Source organism: Lithobates pipiens, unplaced genomic scaffold (assembly GCF_037356315.1).
Source record: "Lithobates pipiens isolate NorthernLeopardFrog02 unplaced genomic scaffold, aLitPip1_a1.2 Scaffold_13, whole genome shotgun sequence".
Classification (NCBI taxonomy): Eukaryota; Metazoa; Chordata; class Amphibia; order Anura; family Ranidae; genus Lithobates; species Lithobates pipiens.
Genome location: NW_027507718.1, coordinates 348,872,289 through 348,890,607, shown reverse-complemented (window position 1 = coordinate 348,890,607; position 18,319 = coordinate 348,872,289). Strand labels below are relative to the sequence as shown.

The window sequence follows — 18,319 nt, the reverse complement described above, 5'->3', positions numbered from 1 at the left end:
TCTGGGGGTCCACCAGTGAAGACTTACCTGTGCAATATTCATGCTGTCTAATCAGCATCTGGTTATGCCACACCTGTGAGGTGGATGGATTATCTTGGCAAAGGAGAAGTGCTCACTAACACAGATTTAGACAGATTTGTGAACAATAATTGAGAGAAGTAGGCCTTTTGTGTACATAGAAAAAGTCATAGATCTTTAAGTTCAGCTCATGATAAATAGGGGCAAACACAAAAGTGTTGTGTTTATAATTTTGCTCAGTATATATACAGTATATTTCAGTATTATATATTATTTTATTATAAATATTATTTATTTTATTTATATTTTTAGTTGCAGAAGTTTGAATAGTGTAAGGCCGCGTACACACGCGGGGACTGTTCGCTGAAACTGTCCGCTGAAACCAAGTTTCAGCGGACAGTCCGCTCGTGTGTGGGCTTTCAGCGGACTGTTCGCTGAAACTGTTCGCTGGAAATTCCGAAAAACTGTCCGCTGAAACCTTGTTTCAGCGGACAGTCCCCGCGTGTGTAGGCTTGTTCGTCAAACAAAGTTCCGCGCATGCTCAGAAAGGATTTTCACGCCGAAAGTTATAATGCAGTGTATAGGACGTCGTATTTTTCGTCCCGTCGTACGTGCCGTTCACGTCATCGCGCACGGTTTCAGCAAACTGTTCGTACGTCGTGTGTGGCCATGTCCGTCCATGCTAATTTTGAGCGGACTGTTTGCCGGAACTGTTTGACGGACAAAGTTGAGCGAACAGTCCCCGCGTGTGTACGCGGCCTTATAGTGGCCAGTGTTACCTTTGTGAATGGAGAACTGTGTTGTATAGGAATGTGGACACGTTTTTAGTAGATTTAACACATTTCATTCTGTAAATTGTTAATGTATTATTTTACTATTGCTTAGCACTGTGTTTCTTGTTTTATGCAGAATTCTTGGTATGATCATAAATGTAATAAAGGTAAACTCATGAGATGCTCATTCAGATTTTTTAAATGGCACAGTATGAAGGTTTAGCATGTGCAATAACCTATAGCAATGAATCAGAGGGCAGGCTTCATTAGTTGGACTGCATTTTACTGCTGAAAATTGATTTGAAGTTATTGGCTGAAAGTTGGAACCTGATTGGCTGGCCATTGGTGCAATAAATTTGAATCCTAGTGTATGATTTGTGTACTTGATGTGGTTTCTAAATAACAATATACAGTGTTTTACAAATAGTACAGACTTGTGAGGCCTGGTTTGACTTATTCTTGATGACCAAATTCACATATAGGCATACTTAGTAGGGATGAGCTGAACACCCTCCTGGTCGGTTCGCAGCAGAACATGTGAACAGGCAAAAAAATCTGCAGAACATACAAACACCATTAAAGTCTATGGGACACGAACATGAATAATCAAAAATGCTAATTTTAAAGGCTTATATGCAAGTTATTGTCATACAAAGTGTTTGGGGACCAGGGTCCTGCCCCAGGGAACATGTATCAATGCAATTTTTTTTTTAAAATGGCCATTTTTTCGTGAGCAGTGTTTTTTTTAATGCTGAAAGTGAAACAATAAAATTGAAATATTCCTTTAAATATTGTGCCTGGGGGTGTCTATAGTATGCCTGTAAATTGGCGCATTTTTCCCGTGATTAGAACAGTACCACAGCAAAATTAAATTTCTAAAGGAAAAATTGTCATTTAAAACTGATTGCGGCTGTAATGAATTGGAGGGTCTCGGCAATATAGATAAAATTTATTGAAAAAAAGAGCATGGGATCCCCCCTCAGTCCATTACCAGGCCCTTTGGGTCTGGTATGAATATTAAAGGGAACCCAGAACCAAAATGTAAAAAAAAATTGTGTGGAGGCCCCTCTAAAGTCCATAACAGCCCCTTCGGGTCTGATATGGAAATTAAGGGAAACTCTGCGCCAAATTTTAAAAAAAACAGCGTAGGGGTCTGGTATGGATTTTAAGGGAACCCTGTGCCAAAATTTGAAAAAAAATGGCATAGGGGTCCCCCCAAAATCCATACCAGACACTTATTCAAGCACGCAACCTGGTAGGCCATAGAAAAAGAGGGGGAAGAGAGAGTGCCCCACTCCTGAACCTTACCAGGCCAGATGCCCTCAACATGGGGAGGGTGCTTTGGGGTATCCCCCCAAAGTACCTTGTCATCATGTTGATGGGGACAAGGGCTTCATCCCCTCAACCCTCACACGTTGATTTTACAAAAAAGTGTCAAATTGGTAAAAAAGACAAGTGACAGTCCTTTATTAAAAAAATAAAAAAATAAAAATGTCCCACTGTGTAAGTTCACGCCTCCTGATGGGCCGAAAAAGAGGCAACCTGCAACCGACCCGCCTCCATGGGATGCTCCCACTGTCTGACACGTCTTTGCCGTGACAGGTCTTCTATAACTGAGGGCGGGTTGTAGGGGGGCTTCCCCGTGGCATCAGAGGGGGTGGGGTCACCTGTTTACATCACTGGGTAGCCCGTCCCCCTCTGATGCCACGGGAAACCCATGGGAAGCCCCATCCTCAGTTATATAAGAGCTGTCACAGCGAAAACACGTCAGACGGTGGGAGCTTCCCATGGAAGTGGGTCAGTTGCAGCTTTTTTTTTCTTTTTTGGTCCATCAGGCAGCGTGAATTTACATTGTGAGACAATTTTATTTTTTATTTTTTAATAAAGGACTTGTCCCAAGCTGTCTCTTGTCTTTTTTATCATTTTGACACTTTTTTTGTGTAATGGTAGGGGTACATTTGTACCCTGTTACCATTTCACATGGGGGGGTGGGATCTGGGGCTCCCCTTGTTAAAGGGGCTTACAGATTCCGATAAGCCCCCCACTCGCAGACCCCCACAACTACAAGGCAAGGGTTGTGAGCATGAGGCCCTTGTCCTCATCAACATGGAGACAAGTTGCTTTGGGAGGCTACCACAAAGCACCCTCCCCGTGTTGAGGGCATGTGGCCTGGTATGGTTCAGGAGGGATTTTGGGGTCGACAGCTATGCCACTTTTAAAAAAAATTGTGCAGGGTTCCCTTTAAAATCCATACCAAACCTGAAGGTTCTGATATGGATTTTGGGGGGGACCCCATGGCATTTTTTTTTTATTTGGCGCAGGGTTTCCCTTAATTTCCATATGTGACTCGAAGGGCCTGGTATGGATTTTAGGGAGACCCCCACGCAATTTTTTTTTTTGATTCATTTTTTTTCAACTTTTTGTATCTATATTGCCGAGACCCGACAATACAGCCACGGTCAGTTTTAAATGACAATTTTTCCTTTAGAAATGTTATTTTGCTGTGGTACTGTTCTAAACACGGGAAATGTGCCACTTTACAGGCATACTATAGACACCCCCCCAGGCACGATATTTAAAGGAATATTTCATTTTTATTGTTTCACTTTCAGCATGAAAAAAATCACTGCTCCTGACAAAACGGGCTCATCCCTAATGCTTAGTCATGCATATTGTACAAATTAATTCTATTGTTTTGTTAATAAAATGTTGATAACAATATGATCGTTTTCTTTGCAGCAACAAGCAGAACCGGTAGGCCCCTCAGTGTTTCCCCCATCAGCACTGCCACTAGATGTTCTTAGTGCAACAGTTTCCCGTTTTGGAACTGTAGAAGAAGTAATCAGATTCCTTGAACCAGACCGATGGCAGTTGGACATTGAGGAATTGTACAGACCAACATGGCAATTACTAGGGAAATCCTATATCCATGGCAGAAAATCCAGAGGTATGTGTAGTATGTTGTTCAGCATGTCAAATTGCAGCATGCTATTAAAATAAATCTCATCATTAGTGCCCATGTCAATTTGTAAAGATGCTATTTATGTCTGATATCTTTCACATAGGCTTCACAATGTCTAAATCTGGATATTTAATGACTGGCAAGAGGTGATAACTATGTAACATTATTAATTTGATGCATTGTTTATATCCATAGAGAAAGACATATGGTAGTCATCTGAGCTCTGTGAATGATGGACTAAACATTAATGTATTACTACTGTGTATGTATATTGCTATGACGTGGAAAAACCCAGAGACAGAATGTTTTTTAACCTTTTACAGTTTTTAAAGTGCCTTGAAAAAGTATTCATACCCCTTGAAATTTTTCACATTTTGTAATGTTACAACCAAAAACCTAAATGTATTTTATTGTGATTTTATATGATAGATCAACACAAAGTGGCACATAATTGTGAAGTGGAAGGAAAATGAAAAATGTTTTTTAAGTGTGATGTGCATTTGTATTTAGCCTCCTTTACTCTGATACCCCTAACTAAAATCTAGTGGAACCAATTGCCTTCAGAAGTCACCTAGTAAATAGAGACCACCTGTGTGTAATTGAATCTCAGTATACATACAGCTGTTCTGTGAAGCCCTCCGAGGTTTGTTAGAGAACCTTAGTGAAGAAACAGCATCAGGAAGGCCAAGGAACACACCAGACAGGTCAGGGATAAAGTTGTGGAGAAGTTTAAAGCAGGGTTAGGTTATAAAAAAAAACATTTCAAGCTTCAAACATGTCACAGTGCACTGTTCAATCCATCATCCAAAAATAAAAAGATTATGGCCCAACTGCAAACCTACCAAGACATGGCCATCCACCTAATCTGACAGGCCGGGCAAAGAAAGCAATAATCTGAGAAGAAACCAGAAGGCCAATGGTAACTCTATAGGAACTGCAGAGATCCACAGCTCAGGTGGGAGAATCTGTCCACAGGACAACTATTAGTCGTGCACTCCACAAATCCGCCCTTTATGGAAGAGTGGCAAGAAGAAATCCATTTTTAAAAGAAAGCCATTAGAAGTCCCATTTGCTGCTTGCGAGAAGCCATGTGGGGGACATAGCAAGCATGTGAAAGAAGGTGCTCTGGTTAGATGAGACCAAGCAAACCGCTATGTGTGGCGGAAAACTAACACTGCACATCACCCTGAACGCAGCATCCATCGTAAAACATCCTGTTGGCAGCATCATGTTGTGGGGATGCTTTTCTTCAACAGGGACAGGGAAGCTGGTCAGAGTTGATGGGAAGATGGATTGAGCCAAATATAGGGCAGTCTTATGACCCGTACAAACAATCAGATTTTCCATCAACAAATGTTGGATGTGAGCTTGTTGGCTTAAAGTCTGACCATGTGTATGCTTCATCGAGCATTTGTTGTCGGACTTTCTGCCAACAAATGTTGGCTTTCAGGTTCTTAAATTTTCCGCCAACAAACTTTCCAATCGTGTGTACACATGTCCGTTGTGTACAAAAGTCCATGCAAGCCTGAAATCAAGTATGAGCCGGAGATATAACTAGCATTTGTAATAGAGATATCACGTACGTCTTGTATGTCACTATGTTCATAATTGTTGGCCAACATTTGTGTGACCGTGTGTATGCAAGACAACTTGGAGCCAACATCCTTCTAACAAAAATGCACGGTTTTGTTGTTGGAAAATCCAATCATATGTACGGGGCATTCGAGCATGCAAAAGATTTGAGACTGGGGTGGAGGTTCACCTTGAAGCAGGACAACGACCCTAAACATACAGCCAGAGCTACAATGGAATGATATAGATCAAAACATATTTATGTGTTGAAATGGGCCAGTCAAAGTCAATACATTTGAGAATATGTGGCAAGATTTGAAAATTGCTGTTCACAGATGCTCTCCATGGTAGATCATACATGACAAAGAAATATCAAAAAAATGTATATACATTTTTAAATGTAATGTACCACCCACATATTTAAAGATAGACATAAGCAATGAACTTACTTCCTAACTATCTAATATATACAGTGAAAAGGGATATATATATATAAAAAAAGTGTTGTTGTCCAATTAGATCCCTGTCTCTCCTTGTCCAAGGAAGACATACCAAAGCAGCAACACCTGAAAGCGAAATAACAGCAATGCAAATGCATCCTATCCTATAGTAACATGGTGCAGTATATACATATGTGATTAAATGGTTTTCAATTGTCCTCAGCCGAAGACAGCATAGCACTGTAAATACACCCTATAAGATGTCTGCATTATATATATAATTAAAGAAGGCCCCATTCTCAGACGAAAATGCCACCCCCTTTCCTAATCAAATATAAACTTTTTTAGGGTTTCATCCAGTAAACAATCCTGATGCATGGATGAGTCCATTATTCAAAGAAAGGTAGGAATTTGCCCCTTTGCCACAGCTTATTCTACCTAACTAACTACACACCCAGTGTCCATGATATGTCACAGTCCATCAGTTTCAATCGGGGTGGACAACACTTCCTGGCAGTTTCCCTTCTTCTTTAGGGACAACTCTGGGGACAAGAGGCACAGCTGCATTCAGACAACAAGCAGCCAGGCCATGGTGCAAGGGACCGAACTTTGAAACATAGGTCCCCTTGCAAGGATGTCCTCATTCTGTCCATATGACAGCTGGGGACTAAGGTTTTCTTCATCATTTGAGGAACAACAACCTGCAGAAGATCACAGGTCACTTTTAAGAGTGAAAGAGCCCAACTTCCTTCACTACACAATGTGGCTCAAGTGGGCACGCCCTGTATCTGCTGGCAGCATTCAGTCCAGCACAATCCTAGCAGTACCAGCCTCTGGAATGTTCTCCACTAGCAACAACTTGAATGTGAGTGGGAAGTGGCTCTCAGGATAACATTCTTGACATCACACAACACACATTTATAACCTGCAAGGTAAAGGATATAAATTCACCAGTAGTACCTGGCATCTGGCAGTGTTACATCTTCTCCTTTGGCATTTACAGTGACAACATAGTGTTTAGCATCCTTCTTGTCCGGCCTATGGAGGATTACACTGTTCAGATTAATCTCACAGCCGTAGTCCCAGGTGTGTAGCATGGAGGTATAGCTTTCAGACACCTTGGGTGACAGTTTCAGAAAGTTTGTCTGGAGAGGGATCCAGAGGAAACTGCGCACAGCTTCATCCACCCATTGGGTTTCTTTCTCCAAGATTTCCTCTTCCAGATGAGCGGGTATGTAATGGGTATTTGTACTCGTATTCCTCTGCCACCTTCTTTATTATGATCTGCTGTACCTTGAACAGCGAGGCAGGGTCTTAGGGTCTCCATATCCGGGTAGGACCTCTGCGTCTGGAGCACGCTGAACCGAGCACCCAACAACCACATCCGGCTTATGATCTGGCCTTACTACAGGCATTGTTGTAATAAGGCTAACTTTGGCGAACCCATTGAGCCCAATGATCCTCCTTAAAGGATCTAGTGATACTTATCAGCGGAGCTGCATTGGCAGACAGCTTATATTTCACAATGGCCGTAGCAACAGAGGTAACTTCACCTTCCTGCACATCACTTATTTGCTCCTCCTCACTATCACTACACTTCTCAGTGCACGACAAGGTATCCGAAAATAGTTCAGATAGACTGTCAGATGGAATGTCTGAATCTGTAATAGTAGAACACTCTTCGGCTGGGATATAGTTGTGCATGAAGCTTGCTTTAACTGGCGCAATTCTGTTATCCCCCCTTACAGCCACAGGCATCACTTCCCTTACAGGCACAGTGCTTTCACTCCTCGCTGGCTTACCCAGCTCTGGTACTCTCTTCCCCAGTGGCTTAGACATTAGGGCGAGAAGTTGGGCCTGACTGCGGCCTCGAGGGGCGACTGATGCGCTGGGTCCTGAGGTAGTAGTTGAGGCAGGGGTAGCAGCTTCCTTCACGACTCGTGTGATGGCAGGTGGGGTCTTGATATCACTCCCAGCCGGGATAGCGACATTCTTGTCCCAATCGACCTATAGGATCTGTGGAGGTTGAGTTGGGGAAACAACTTCAAACAGGTGCTCTCCGCAACGTCCACAGAGGATATATACAGGGCAAGCTTACCCTTCGGTGTATACCGCACTCCGGTGTCAGTCAGGAGTCAGGACTGGTTTTGCATCACTCAGACCAAAACAAACACCCGGAGCTCCTCCCCCTGCCAATGGATTGGTGCAGATTCTTTCTGGAAACTGTAATGCACACCTTCTTCATGCTGCCGTGTGCCAAGACTGTAATGGAGTCCATTTTGGAGTCTATTTTAACCCTCACAGCACTGGCAGGAAGTGTCATAAAACCAGGCTGATCCTCTCCCATGAGCAATGAGACTTGTTGGTTCTTCCCCACATTGTTAGTATGCACAATAACACAGTCAATGAGAAGTACAGCTGTTACCTGCCACCTTCCCAGGAAGCCAGACGAAATCCCGATGGAGCTGTAGCCCGTTGCTATGGGCGACCGCAGCGAGGATAACGCCTTTGCCCCACGTTGGACGTCAAATGTACCAAGATCTCAGGCCTCCTTCAGTCTGAGAACCTCCAGAGCCAAAAGCTGCTGACATCTTTGCATATAGAGTGGGTTGTAAGGCATAGTGGGTTTAGTGTAAAGTAGATTCATGGGCACCAGACACTTCTTGAATGCAAAGAGATGTTATTTCTCTTGAACAGGACTTTGGGAGAGCAGGTTAGGGCAAGGACACCTTTAGGCAGTTGCAACTTTAATTGGCAGACTCCAAGACTTCTACAGGTGGACAGCCATGCAGGGAAAGGCATCCAGCAAGATGCCACCTCTGCATGTGTAGGAATACTGTCTATGGTAGAAACGTCAATTCTGTTTGGACTGCAAGCTGCAATCCCATCCCTGCCACTCCTGGATAGGCCCTCAGACAGCCTAGCAGCCAGATGTGCCCAGGATAGGCCCAAACTCCAGCCTAGCAGCCCAGGCAGCACATACCCATGTCCACCCAGACAGTAGTAAAGGTGACACAGAACACTGATCACCTGACTGCACCCAAATATATAGGTTCTCACAGCAGGCCAAGGGATTTAAGGAAAGCCACCCCCATTAGCTGAGATACCCCATATACTCATAATCTGATCTTGAATTTCCCTTGTCTTATCTAATGCCACCAAGTACCGGGCCACCTAGTGGCAAAAGAGAGAAGTGCAGCAATTGCAGACTTATGGCGGGGATCGACTGAGCGATCACACTGCGCAGGGACGGACCTGTCACAGCGCCACCCTCCCCTATGGGAGATCGGGTGACGACGGACCTTAAAGTCCATGGTCACCCGATCCGATGACGGATGGAAAAGTAGGTTTTTCCTCCGTCACACTTTTTCTGATCGGAGCGGGTCGGATGTCAGCAGATATGTCACCGCTGACATCCGACGCTCCATAGACCTCTATGGAGCATCCGTTCAGGTCCGCCTGAAAAACCGATAGGCAGACCTGAATGGATCGGCTGTGTGAAAGAGGCCTTAGAATTAAATCAATTGATCCCTAACAATGGACCAAGTTAACTACACCAGGTAGGTAAGTTTAGGAAGCAACCCTGCCTAAACACCAAGAAAAATAATATAGCACATATAATTGTGACAATCACTAATTTGTAATTGAATGTTTAAAAAAATTAACTTTCCTTTTTAATCTGCAGCTCTGTAATTTTCTGAGAATGCATTGCAATATAGCTACCTGGGGTTGTTCTGTACACAGAGTGTGTACTGGCCACTCTCCAGAAACTTTTTCCTGCTTGTGTGATTGGCTCACCAGTTTTCGCAGAAATCTGCACTAAGATACAAGTCAGATTTCAGGTATCCCCTGCAACAAAAATGTCCCAGCAGATTTACTTTGCCCTGCTGCCACACCTGACAGTTAATTATGAAACCACTCACATTAGACCCACTCAGAACATAAGCAGAGACAAACACACATGGATTTCTTCAGAATAACAAAAGGTAGTAATCTGCAACAAAGTTTGTTATACTCCTTGCAATGTACATAGATCACCCAGCAGGGAATATTGTTTTTCAACAAAAGTGGAGTTACACTTTAACTGCTTAAAGCGGGGTTCCACCCTAAAGTGGAACCTCCGCTGATCGGATCCCTCCCCCCCTCCAGTGTCACAATTGCCACCTTTCAGGGGGGAGGGGGGTGGAGATACCTGTCAAAGATAGGTATTTACACCCACTTCCAGGCATAGACTCCCGTGGGAGTCTACGCCATTTCCTGTCCTGCCGCGCTGTCTGCTGGGACACACACGGGTCCCAGCGACAGCGCGGAGAATTCCTATTGCGCTGCGCGACTCGCGCATGCGCAGTAGGGAACCGGGAAGTGAAGCCGATTCGCTTCACTTCCTGATTCCCTCACCTAGAATGGTGGCGGCAGCAGCCGAGGGCCGAGCGATCGATCGGCCTCGGCTGCCGGCATCGCTGGAACCCGGGACAGGTGAGTGTCCATTTATTAAAAGTCAGCAGCTGTAGTATTTATAGCTGCTGGCTTTTAATATTTTTTTTTTGGTGGAATCCCTCTTTAAGGACCACCTCACGCCGATATACATCATCAGAAAAGCCCAGCCGCGGGTCGGGAGCGCCCGACCCGGTCAGGAACTCTGTGACCATGGCCGCGGGACCAGCGGACCCGATCACCGCTGGTGTCCCGCGATCGGGTCACAGAGCTGAAGAACGAGGAGAGGTCTGTGTAAACAAACCTCTGCCCGTGCTTCCTAGTGTGGCTGTCACCGATCGTCTGTTCCCTTTTATAGGGAAGGACGATCAGTGACATCACATGCCAGGCCATGCCCTCTACAATAAAAAAAACACATAATGTCATACATAACACCTACACTACCCCCTAGTGGTTAAATCCTTCACTGCCAGTGTCATTTAAACAGGAATCAGTGCATTTAAATAGCACTGATTGCTGTATAAATGACAATGGTCCCAAAAATGGTGTCAAAAATGTCCGATGTGTCCACCATAATGTCGCAGTCACAATAAATATCGCTGATCGCCACCATTACTAGTAAAAAAAAATATTAATAAAAATGCTATAAAACTATCCCCTATTTTGTAAACACTATAACTTTTGCGCAAACCAATCAATAATCTCTAATTGCGATTTTTTTTTACCAAAAATATGTAGAAGAATACATATTGGCCTAAACTGAGGAAAAAAATGTTTTTTTATATATTTTTTGGGGATATTTATTATAGCAAAAATGAAAAACGATTGCATTTTTTCTAAATTGTCGCTCTATTTTTGTTTATAGCGCAAAAAATAAAAACCGCAGAGGTGATCAAATACCACTAAAAAAAAGCTCTATTTGTGGGAAAAAAAGGATGCCAATTTTGTTTGGGAGCCACGTCGCACGACCGTTCAATTGTCAGTTAAAGCGACGCAGTGCCGAATTGAAAAAAGGGGCCTGATCCTTTGGCTGCAAATTGGTCCGGGGCTTAAGTGGTTAAACATATGCTGATATGGGAGTTTCCCAAAATGTTTACTCCTATTGCTAACGTTTGCTAAATTATAATTGCAGGGACTCTTTGCCACAGGAAAAAGTGACATGTTCTCGTATTAGAAAAAATACCCACTAATGCTCATTTTCCTTATGCTCAGTTGCTGCTTTATCTCTTAAAGAGGAAGTAAACCCTGATGAGTTTACTTCTTCTTTCATTCCCTGCAAAGGTAAAGCATAATGGACTACTATGCATCGCATAGTAGTCCATTATGTGTCACTTACCTGACACCGGAGCCAGCGATGTCACCGCTGTCCTCTGTAGTCCGGCGCATCCATCTTCTCAGTGGGTCTCGCTGCTCTGCCGCTGTCATACGGCGAAGCCGCGATGACGTCACTCCCGTGCATGCGCACGGGAGCCGACACGCGTGGCATATTCGCCGTTGACGGTGCCACGCTCAGTGCGCCTGCGCATCGCTGTCTACGGCGCATGCGCCGTAGACAGCGGTGCCTGTCTTTCGGCAAATATCTCCTAAACCGTGTAGGTTTGTTATTTGAACTTGCCACTTTCAATGGTAGCAAACTTTTCCCAAATATGCAAGTTAGAAATTATATTAAAGTTAAGCTGGCCATACACCTAAAGATTATCTGCAGATTTTCTATGGTTAGATGGAAAAAGTGCAACAGATTTCTCCATGTTCGCTAAACTGTGTGGATGGAGGAAACTCCCACTTTTTCCATCTAACCATAGAAAATCTGCAGATAATCTATAGGTGTATGGCCAGCTTTAGTGTGAAAGCACAGAGCTCAGTACTGCATGATCTATGGGCTCAGTACTCCATGATTTATGTGAAATGAATGTATTAACTCCGTATAGATTAGATCTTGTCCCACCATAATATGGTTTCCAGCAGCCTCTCAACTCAGGTCCTGTGCCCTGAATACTTGCTGAAAAAACACCTGCTGCTAACATTGGATTGTGTCTTATTTGTAGATTTAGGCTAGGTGATTCCAGTGTGGGTTCCCGCATTGCATGTCCCTAGCAGGCAGTTCACACTGCCCTAAGGCGAACTGCTGAGGGTGTCAATACAAAGTTAATGACACCCCCAGATTGTTTCACAGATCGCAGTGAAAACTGTCAAATGGTGCAGGAATTGGATTGCATGGGTGTGAACATCCATGCGATCCAATTCCAGTGCTGACCAAAAAAAGAGTCCTGCATCATTTTGGTCCGATTGCGATGCTAATTCAACCATACAATCTGTATGGCTGAATTTGCATTGCACAGACATCGCATGTGATCTGCACAGCAATGCATTAGGAATCACATGTCTGACATCGCTATAGTGTGAACCCAGCCTTACTGTATATTAGTATATTATGTAACATCTTAGTTGACAATGGTTGTGATTTCTGGTGTATGCCCACTTTCTAGTGTATATTATTTAAAAAATAAATGAATACTGTACACTGTTCAGTCTGTGACAGATTGTGTGGCCATATAAGAAAGCATTGGGTAATAACTGATTTCAAATGTTGTGCTTTATTTCCCAGGAGGTGACCTGAGTCTTATGAGAGATGAGGTACGTCTGTACAGTTGCACTCCACGTAACTTTTCAGTATCTCTGCGGGAAGAACTGAAGAGGACGGATGCCATATTTTGGCCAAGTTGTCTGCTGGTTAAGCGATGTGGTGGCAATTGTGCTTGCTGCAATTACAGCTGCAATGAATGCCAATGTACACCAACGAAAATCACAAAGAAATACCATGAGGTACGTCAAATGGGTTGTCTCAAAGTAAAGTGCTCTCTTCATATAACAGGAGCACCACTTCCTATTCATTTTTTATGTCCACATCCTTGTCTACCTATGTAGTCTTTTCCAAGTACAGACGGTATTCAGAATGTCAGTGAAAAGTTAATAGCATCCATGCATAAGCAAAATACGAGTTTTTGTTGAAATTGACTTGTTGGGTCTTAACCCCTTCAGTGCCAGCCTGTATTACTCGAGGATTACCAGGCCCCTTTTCAGTTTCCAGTGTCTCTGATACATTGACTCTTTCACTTACTTTCTGTTACACAAGGATTTTATAAAAATAAAAAAAACAAATAAGGCATTATTAAATGTAGACACCCTAAGGTGATCTCATTTTTTGAGGTTGTTTGCAACTGCTGATAATTAGGGATGACTTTAAGGTACCTGGGTTTGATTTGAGGCCAGTTCAGTGAACAGTGCTAAAGTTCAGGTGCCGAATCCAACCACCATTATAATCAAAGGCAGCTGACTGTTAAAACACAGTAATAACAGGTAAAGGATTGTCAAACAAATAGCATCGAGAATAGGCACTGTCCTGGGAGACATGTTTTAAAGAAAAAATTCTATTTGGCGGGGAGCAGCTGTTTCCTTTAAACAATGTGCCTGGGGGGCACCCTGAAACTTCCCGTGAAGTGGCACATCTGTGTGGTATAAACAACCTACTACAGAAACACTGACATTAACAAAAAAAAAAAATGCTGTATAAATTGTTTGGAAGTAACAGCTTTGGCCAATTTACTTCTGCTGTTAGACAAAGATTCCCTTTATCTATACCAGCCCCTTATCCTAGAGTATATAAATGAATGGGGGCCCCCTACACAACAAAAACTGTGAGTTATCCCTAAAAAGAACCTGATGTCAGGAGGGACCTTATGAAAAAGAAAATCCATACCGGACCATTATCTGTCCAGGCCAAATTCCCTCAACGGAGGAGTGTCTTGTTGATGAGGACAAAGGCTTCTTCCCCACCATCCATTGGTTCTGGGGTTTGGATTCTAAAAGCCCCATTTAAAGTAATAAATAAATAATGATTTCATTAAAAAAATAAAAAATAAATGTCCTAAAGTACAGCTTAAATCTGTGTAGCAATATTTGAAAGATCTTATGGAAGCTCTTATGGAATCTTATTTTTAGGTTTTTCCTTTTTAAAGTGATTGCAAACCTTTTTTTTTTTTTAAATAACAAACATGTACTGTACATTTGGTTTTTGCACAAAGCAGCTCCGATCCTCAGATGCGGTTTTTCCGCAATTTCCCCACTTTTGTGGTGCTTTTTTGACAGGATATGTGACTCAAAAACTGCATCAAAAATACAGTGCATTTTTAAGTCTTCTTTATGTGTTCTTGTCGCATTTTCAATGCATTTCAATGGGGAGGCATATTTAACCTGCACATAAATGTAGCAAGTGGGATTTTAAAAAGAGCCCCATACTGGCAACAGATTAGTGTGAAGAGTTCCATAGGAATACATGGTCACACATTTTTCTTCCACTTTTTTTAGCGCAAAAGCGGAAGAGAAATGGAACGGTGTGAAAGCAGCCTTATCCAGCTCATTATTGACTGTTATGAGCAGTATTTTTGCATTTATTTATTCACGTTATTTATACAATTTTAGGAAAGTTTTGTGTAATTCTGTTTGTTCATTTTTTTGGAGGGAAATACAGTATCTCACAAAAGTGAGTACACCCCTCACATTTTTATGAATAATTTATTCTATCTTTTCATGTGACACTGAAGAAATGACACTTTGCTACAATGTAAAGTAGTGAGTGTACAACTTGTATAACGGTGTAAATTTGATGTCCCCTCAAAATAACTCACTTTTGTTGCCAGCGGTTTAGACATTAATAGCTGTGTTGAGTTATTTTGAGGGGACAGCAAATTTACAATGTTATACAAGCTGTACACTCACTGCTTTAGATTGTAGAAAAGTGCAATTTTGCAGTGTTTTCACATGAAAAAAGGTAATTAAATATTTACAAAAATGTGTGGGGTGTACTCACTTTTGAGAGATACTGTAAATGTTGGGAAAAGAAAAGAAATACACATTGAAAAAAAGAAACCTTAATTTTGTTTGCTACAAAAAGGAACAATCACAGAATAAATCACAGAATAAAATGACTACAAGTGCCAATGTGCTAATCAATAAAAATAATATATATGTATATATATTGGAGATATGCCGTGTGCACACAAACCGCATGCAAATGTGTGTGAGCAAACAAAGCTCACATACAGACAAACGTGACTGTGTTCCAGGCTGAGAAGTGAAAATAAATATAAACACTGATCATCCAAAAAAGTATATATAAATAAATAAAATCCAAAAACAATATAGATACAGTGGACGGACACTAAATCAGGGTCCAAAGTGCAGGGTGCAGGTTCGGAGGATATTTCAAAATAACAGCATGTGAAAGGTGCTTTCAACAATCTGGTGACACTGTGACTTTAAACACTGGTGATCCTTCAGTGTCCACAGCACCCATAGGTGTACTAAGTCATTACACTACTGTTGGTAAACTGCGTGTAGGGAGTGGAAGGGGATTGAATCCTCAGGGTGGGCTGGCTCCTGTATAATCCTCCTGTTCAAACGGGGCTTTGTATGCAGGGGAACACTTCCTTTCCTTCCCAGGGTGGATATCGGGGACCACTTAAAATGCTCATAGAAGAGGGATATAGAGCCTACTATGGTGTAGTATTTTCCATAATTTCAATTTAATAAAAATAAAATCAATGTACTCACATTTGCATACAGCAAATCGCACAATGTAAAAACGAGCAGTGAGCTCGTGTAAGGACGTCACTTCCGGTGTCCGTATGCTTCTCTCCTACGCGTTACGTCACTGTCACATGACTTATGCTATATTTGAATTTTTGCCTTCAAATTATAAAAAAAATGAAATAATTTTTAGAAGATAATTTAACCATGTTTTAAAACTAGCTATCAGTAAAAAAAAATCGAAGCATGTTCTATGTTCTGTCTGGGGCCATTTGTTTGAATAGGCTAGTACAACCCCTTAGGGCATGAAAAAATGTACCTACACCACTGTTTCAAAGCAGCACAGCACAATACTTAGAGGGTTCACATTCGTGTATTGTGTAGGTGCTGTGGATTACACCACACCAAGTGTTAACATGTATTACCATAAAAAGCTTGATTTAAAATGCCTTACCACAAATACATGTGTGAATGGGCCTTTTAACCCTTGTACACACGGTCGGACATTCCGACAACAAAATCCGTCAGATTTTGTCCAACGGATTTTGTCCGAAACTGGTGTTGCATAAACACGGTCGGACAAAGTTGTTGGAAAATCCGATCGTTCGTAACGTGATGGCGTTATTTCGTTACGACGGGACTACTTTCAGGCTAGTAGCCAATAGCTTTGGTCTAGGAATTTGATCTGAGCATGCGTGGCACTTTGTCTGATCGGAATTCTCTACAAACCATCGGACAAAGTCCGATCAGATCATGTTGTCGGAAAATTTTATAGCCCAGCTCTAAAACGTTGTCGATCGGATATTCCGACGGAAACAGTCCGATGTAGCCCACGCATGGTCCGATTATCCGACAACACAGTCCGATCGGACATTTTCCATCGGAATGTCCGACCGTGTGTACAAGGGCTAAGACTATAGTCATCTTTTATACATTTCATCAAGTATGTAAGTTTTATCATCTGAAAAGTTTTATGTTTTTATTTTTATCTGTAGGTTCTACAGCTCAGGCAAAGGACTGGTTCAAAATCCCTTCAGAAATCTCTCACAGATGTGGCCTTGGAGCACCATGAAGAGTGTGCTTGTCTGTGCAAAGGAAACACAGAAGGATAATCCAATGGATAAATCAATCAATATTTAAAGCACATAAAATTTATTGCTGTTTCCCCATGGGGATAGCTTACTTTAACTCTGTAAACATGGTAGTGCATTTACGGCTGCCTGTATTGCAGATGTACAGCAATTTGACATGATGATGAAAGGAGACGCGGAAAAAAAAAAAAAACCTTGCCTTGCCTTAATGTTTGGTTGGTGTTAAGCCCAGACACCACATCATGGAGAGGGTATTAGTCAGTGCGTTCTTGCTGCCCTTAAATGTTACTGTACACAGATGAACCTCTGCATTAGGAAAGGAAAGTCATCATCAGAGATGTCTACGGCACAGACTGAATGGAGATCTGCTATGGGCCTGACCACAGTACTGAATAACATCATTTTGGAGCTATATTCAGCTTTGAAATCCCAAAGAAAACGGTTTGCATGATATAAGCATCTTTGTATGCTTCTGCGGTAGGAACAGTTCCACCCAGATTTTGTAAGCATAACTAAGAAAGAAAGGATTTCCATTTAAAGCCTTGTACAATCAATTGACCTATCATTTGTTTCTACGATATGCTCGGACCAATATCTTCATTAATCATAACTGATGTAGACAGTTGCCATAATCCAACAAAAGGCTTTTTTTTTTTTTTGTATTTTATTTTTCATTGAGTTACTTTTGTACATTTTATATTCTTTTGACATTATATCGATTTGCTTTTTTTTTTTTTCCATTCGTGTTAATTATCTCTTTTTACATAGGGTATTTAAAATACTGTCTTTTTAAAGCTTAGATGAATTTGTTGTGTAATTCTTTCTCATGTATTGCATTCTTGTTTTGTAAAACCCAGTTGAATTTTGGTTGAGCTGCAGAAGCTGGTTATTTGTATATGGTGCTAAACAGTGAAGTACAGAAATCTGGGGTGTTAAATTTGAAGAATAAATTACAGATTGGAAGAATACGTGGTACAATGCTGCTACTCAACAGCCCTCTTAATTTAATATAGTTTGTGTTTAAAAAAATGCAACCGAATGCTCAAATGTGTATCAGATTTGGTTTGTAATAACTCTCGTTTATTTCTTAACATCTGATAACACACTTTATATTTACCAAAATGTGCAGTTGTCACTGTTCAGTTATCGACAAGGCAAATATTTAATGATTTCTATGAAACATGCTCATCAATAAACATACAGTGGAAAATGGACTCATATTTCCTCAAGTTTTCCTCTTATACATATGTTCAACTTTTCACAACAGGGTTAAATCCTATATAAACCTAAAATAAAAACCCTCTATTGTATTTCTTTGTTCCTCATAACTCTAATATTATAGCCTTTTTTTTTACATTACAGCTAGCAATGCTGAAAATACCTGGTGATCCTGCCTGTATCCCCCACCCAGTTCGGCTTCCTGCCTATACTTTTCATCATTAA

General features: G+C 41.7%; 1 protein-coding gene across 1 annotated transcript in view; it reads left to right on the top strand.

Annotated features, from left to right (window-relative positions):
* The window catches only part of PDGFC (platelet derived growth factor C), a 351,789-nt gene extending 333,699 nt beyond the window's left edge, over positions 1-18,090 (top strand). Inside the window, exons 4-6 of the mRNA XM_077477103.1 lie at positions 3,531-3,738; positions 12,805-13,022; positions 16,781-18,090. Of these exons, the coding sequence (XP_077333229.1) occupies positions 3,531-3,738; positions 12,805-13,022; positions 16,781-16,897 (543 nt within the window). The 3' untranslated portion in view covers positions 16,898-18,090. The remainder of the gene's footprint in view (positions 1-3,530; positions 3,739-12,804; positions 13,023-16,780) is intronic.
* Positions 18,091-18,319: the final 229 nt, after the last annotated feature.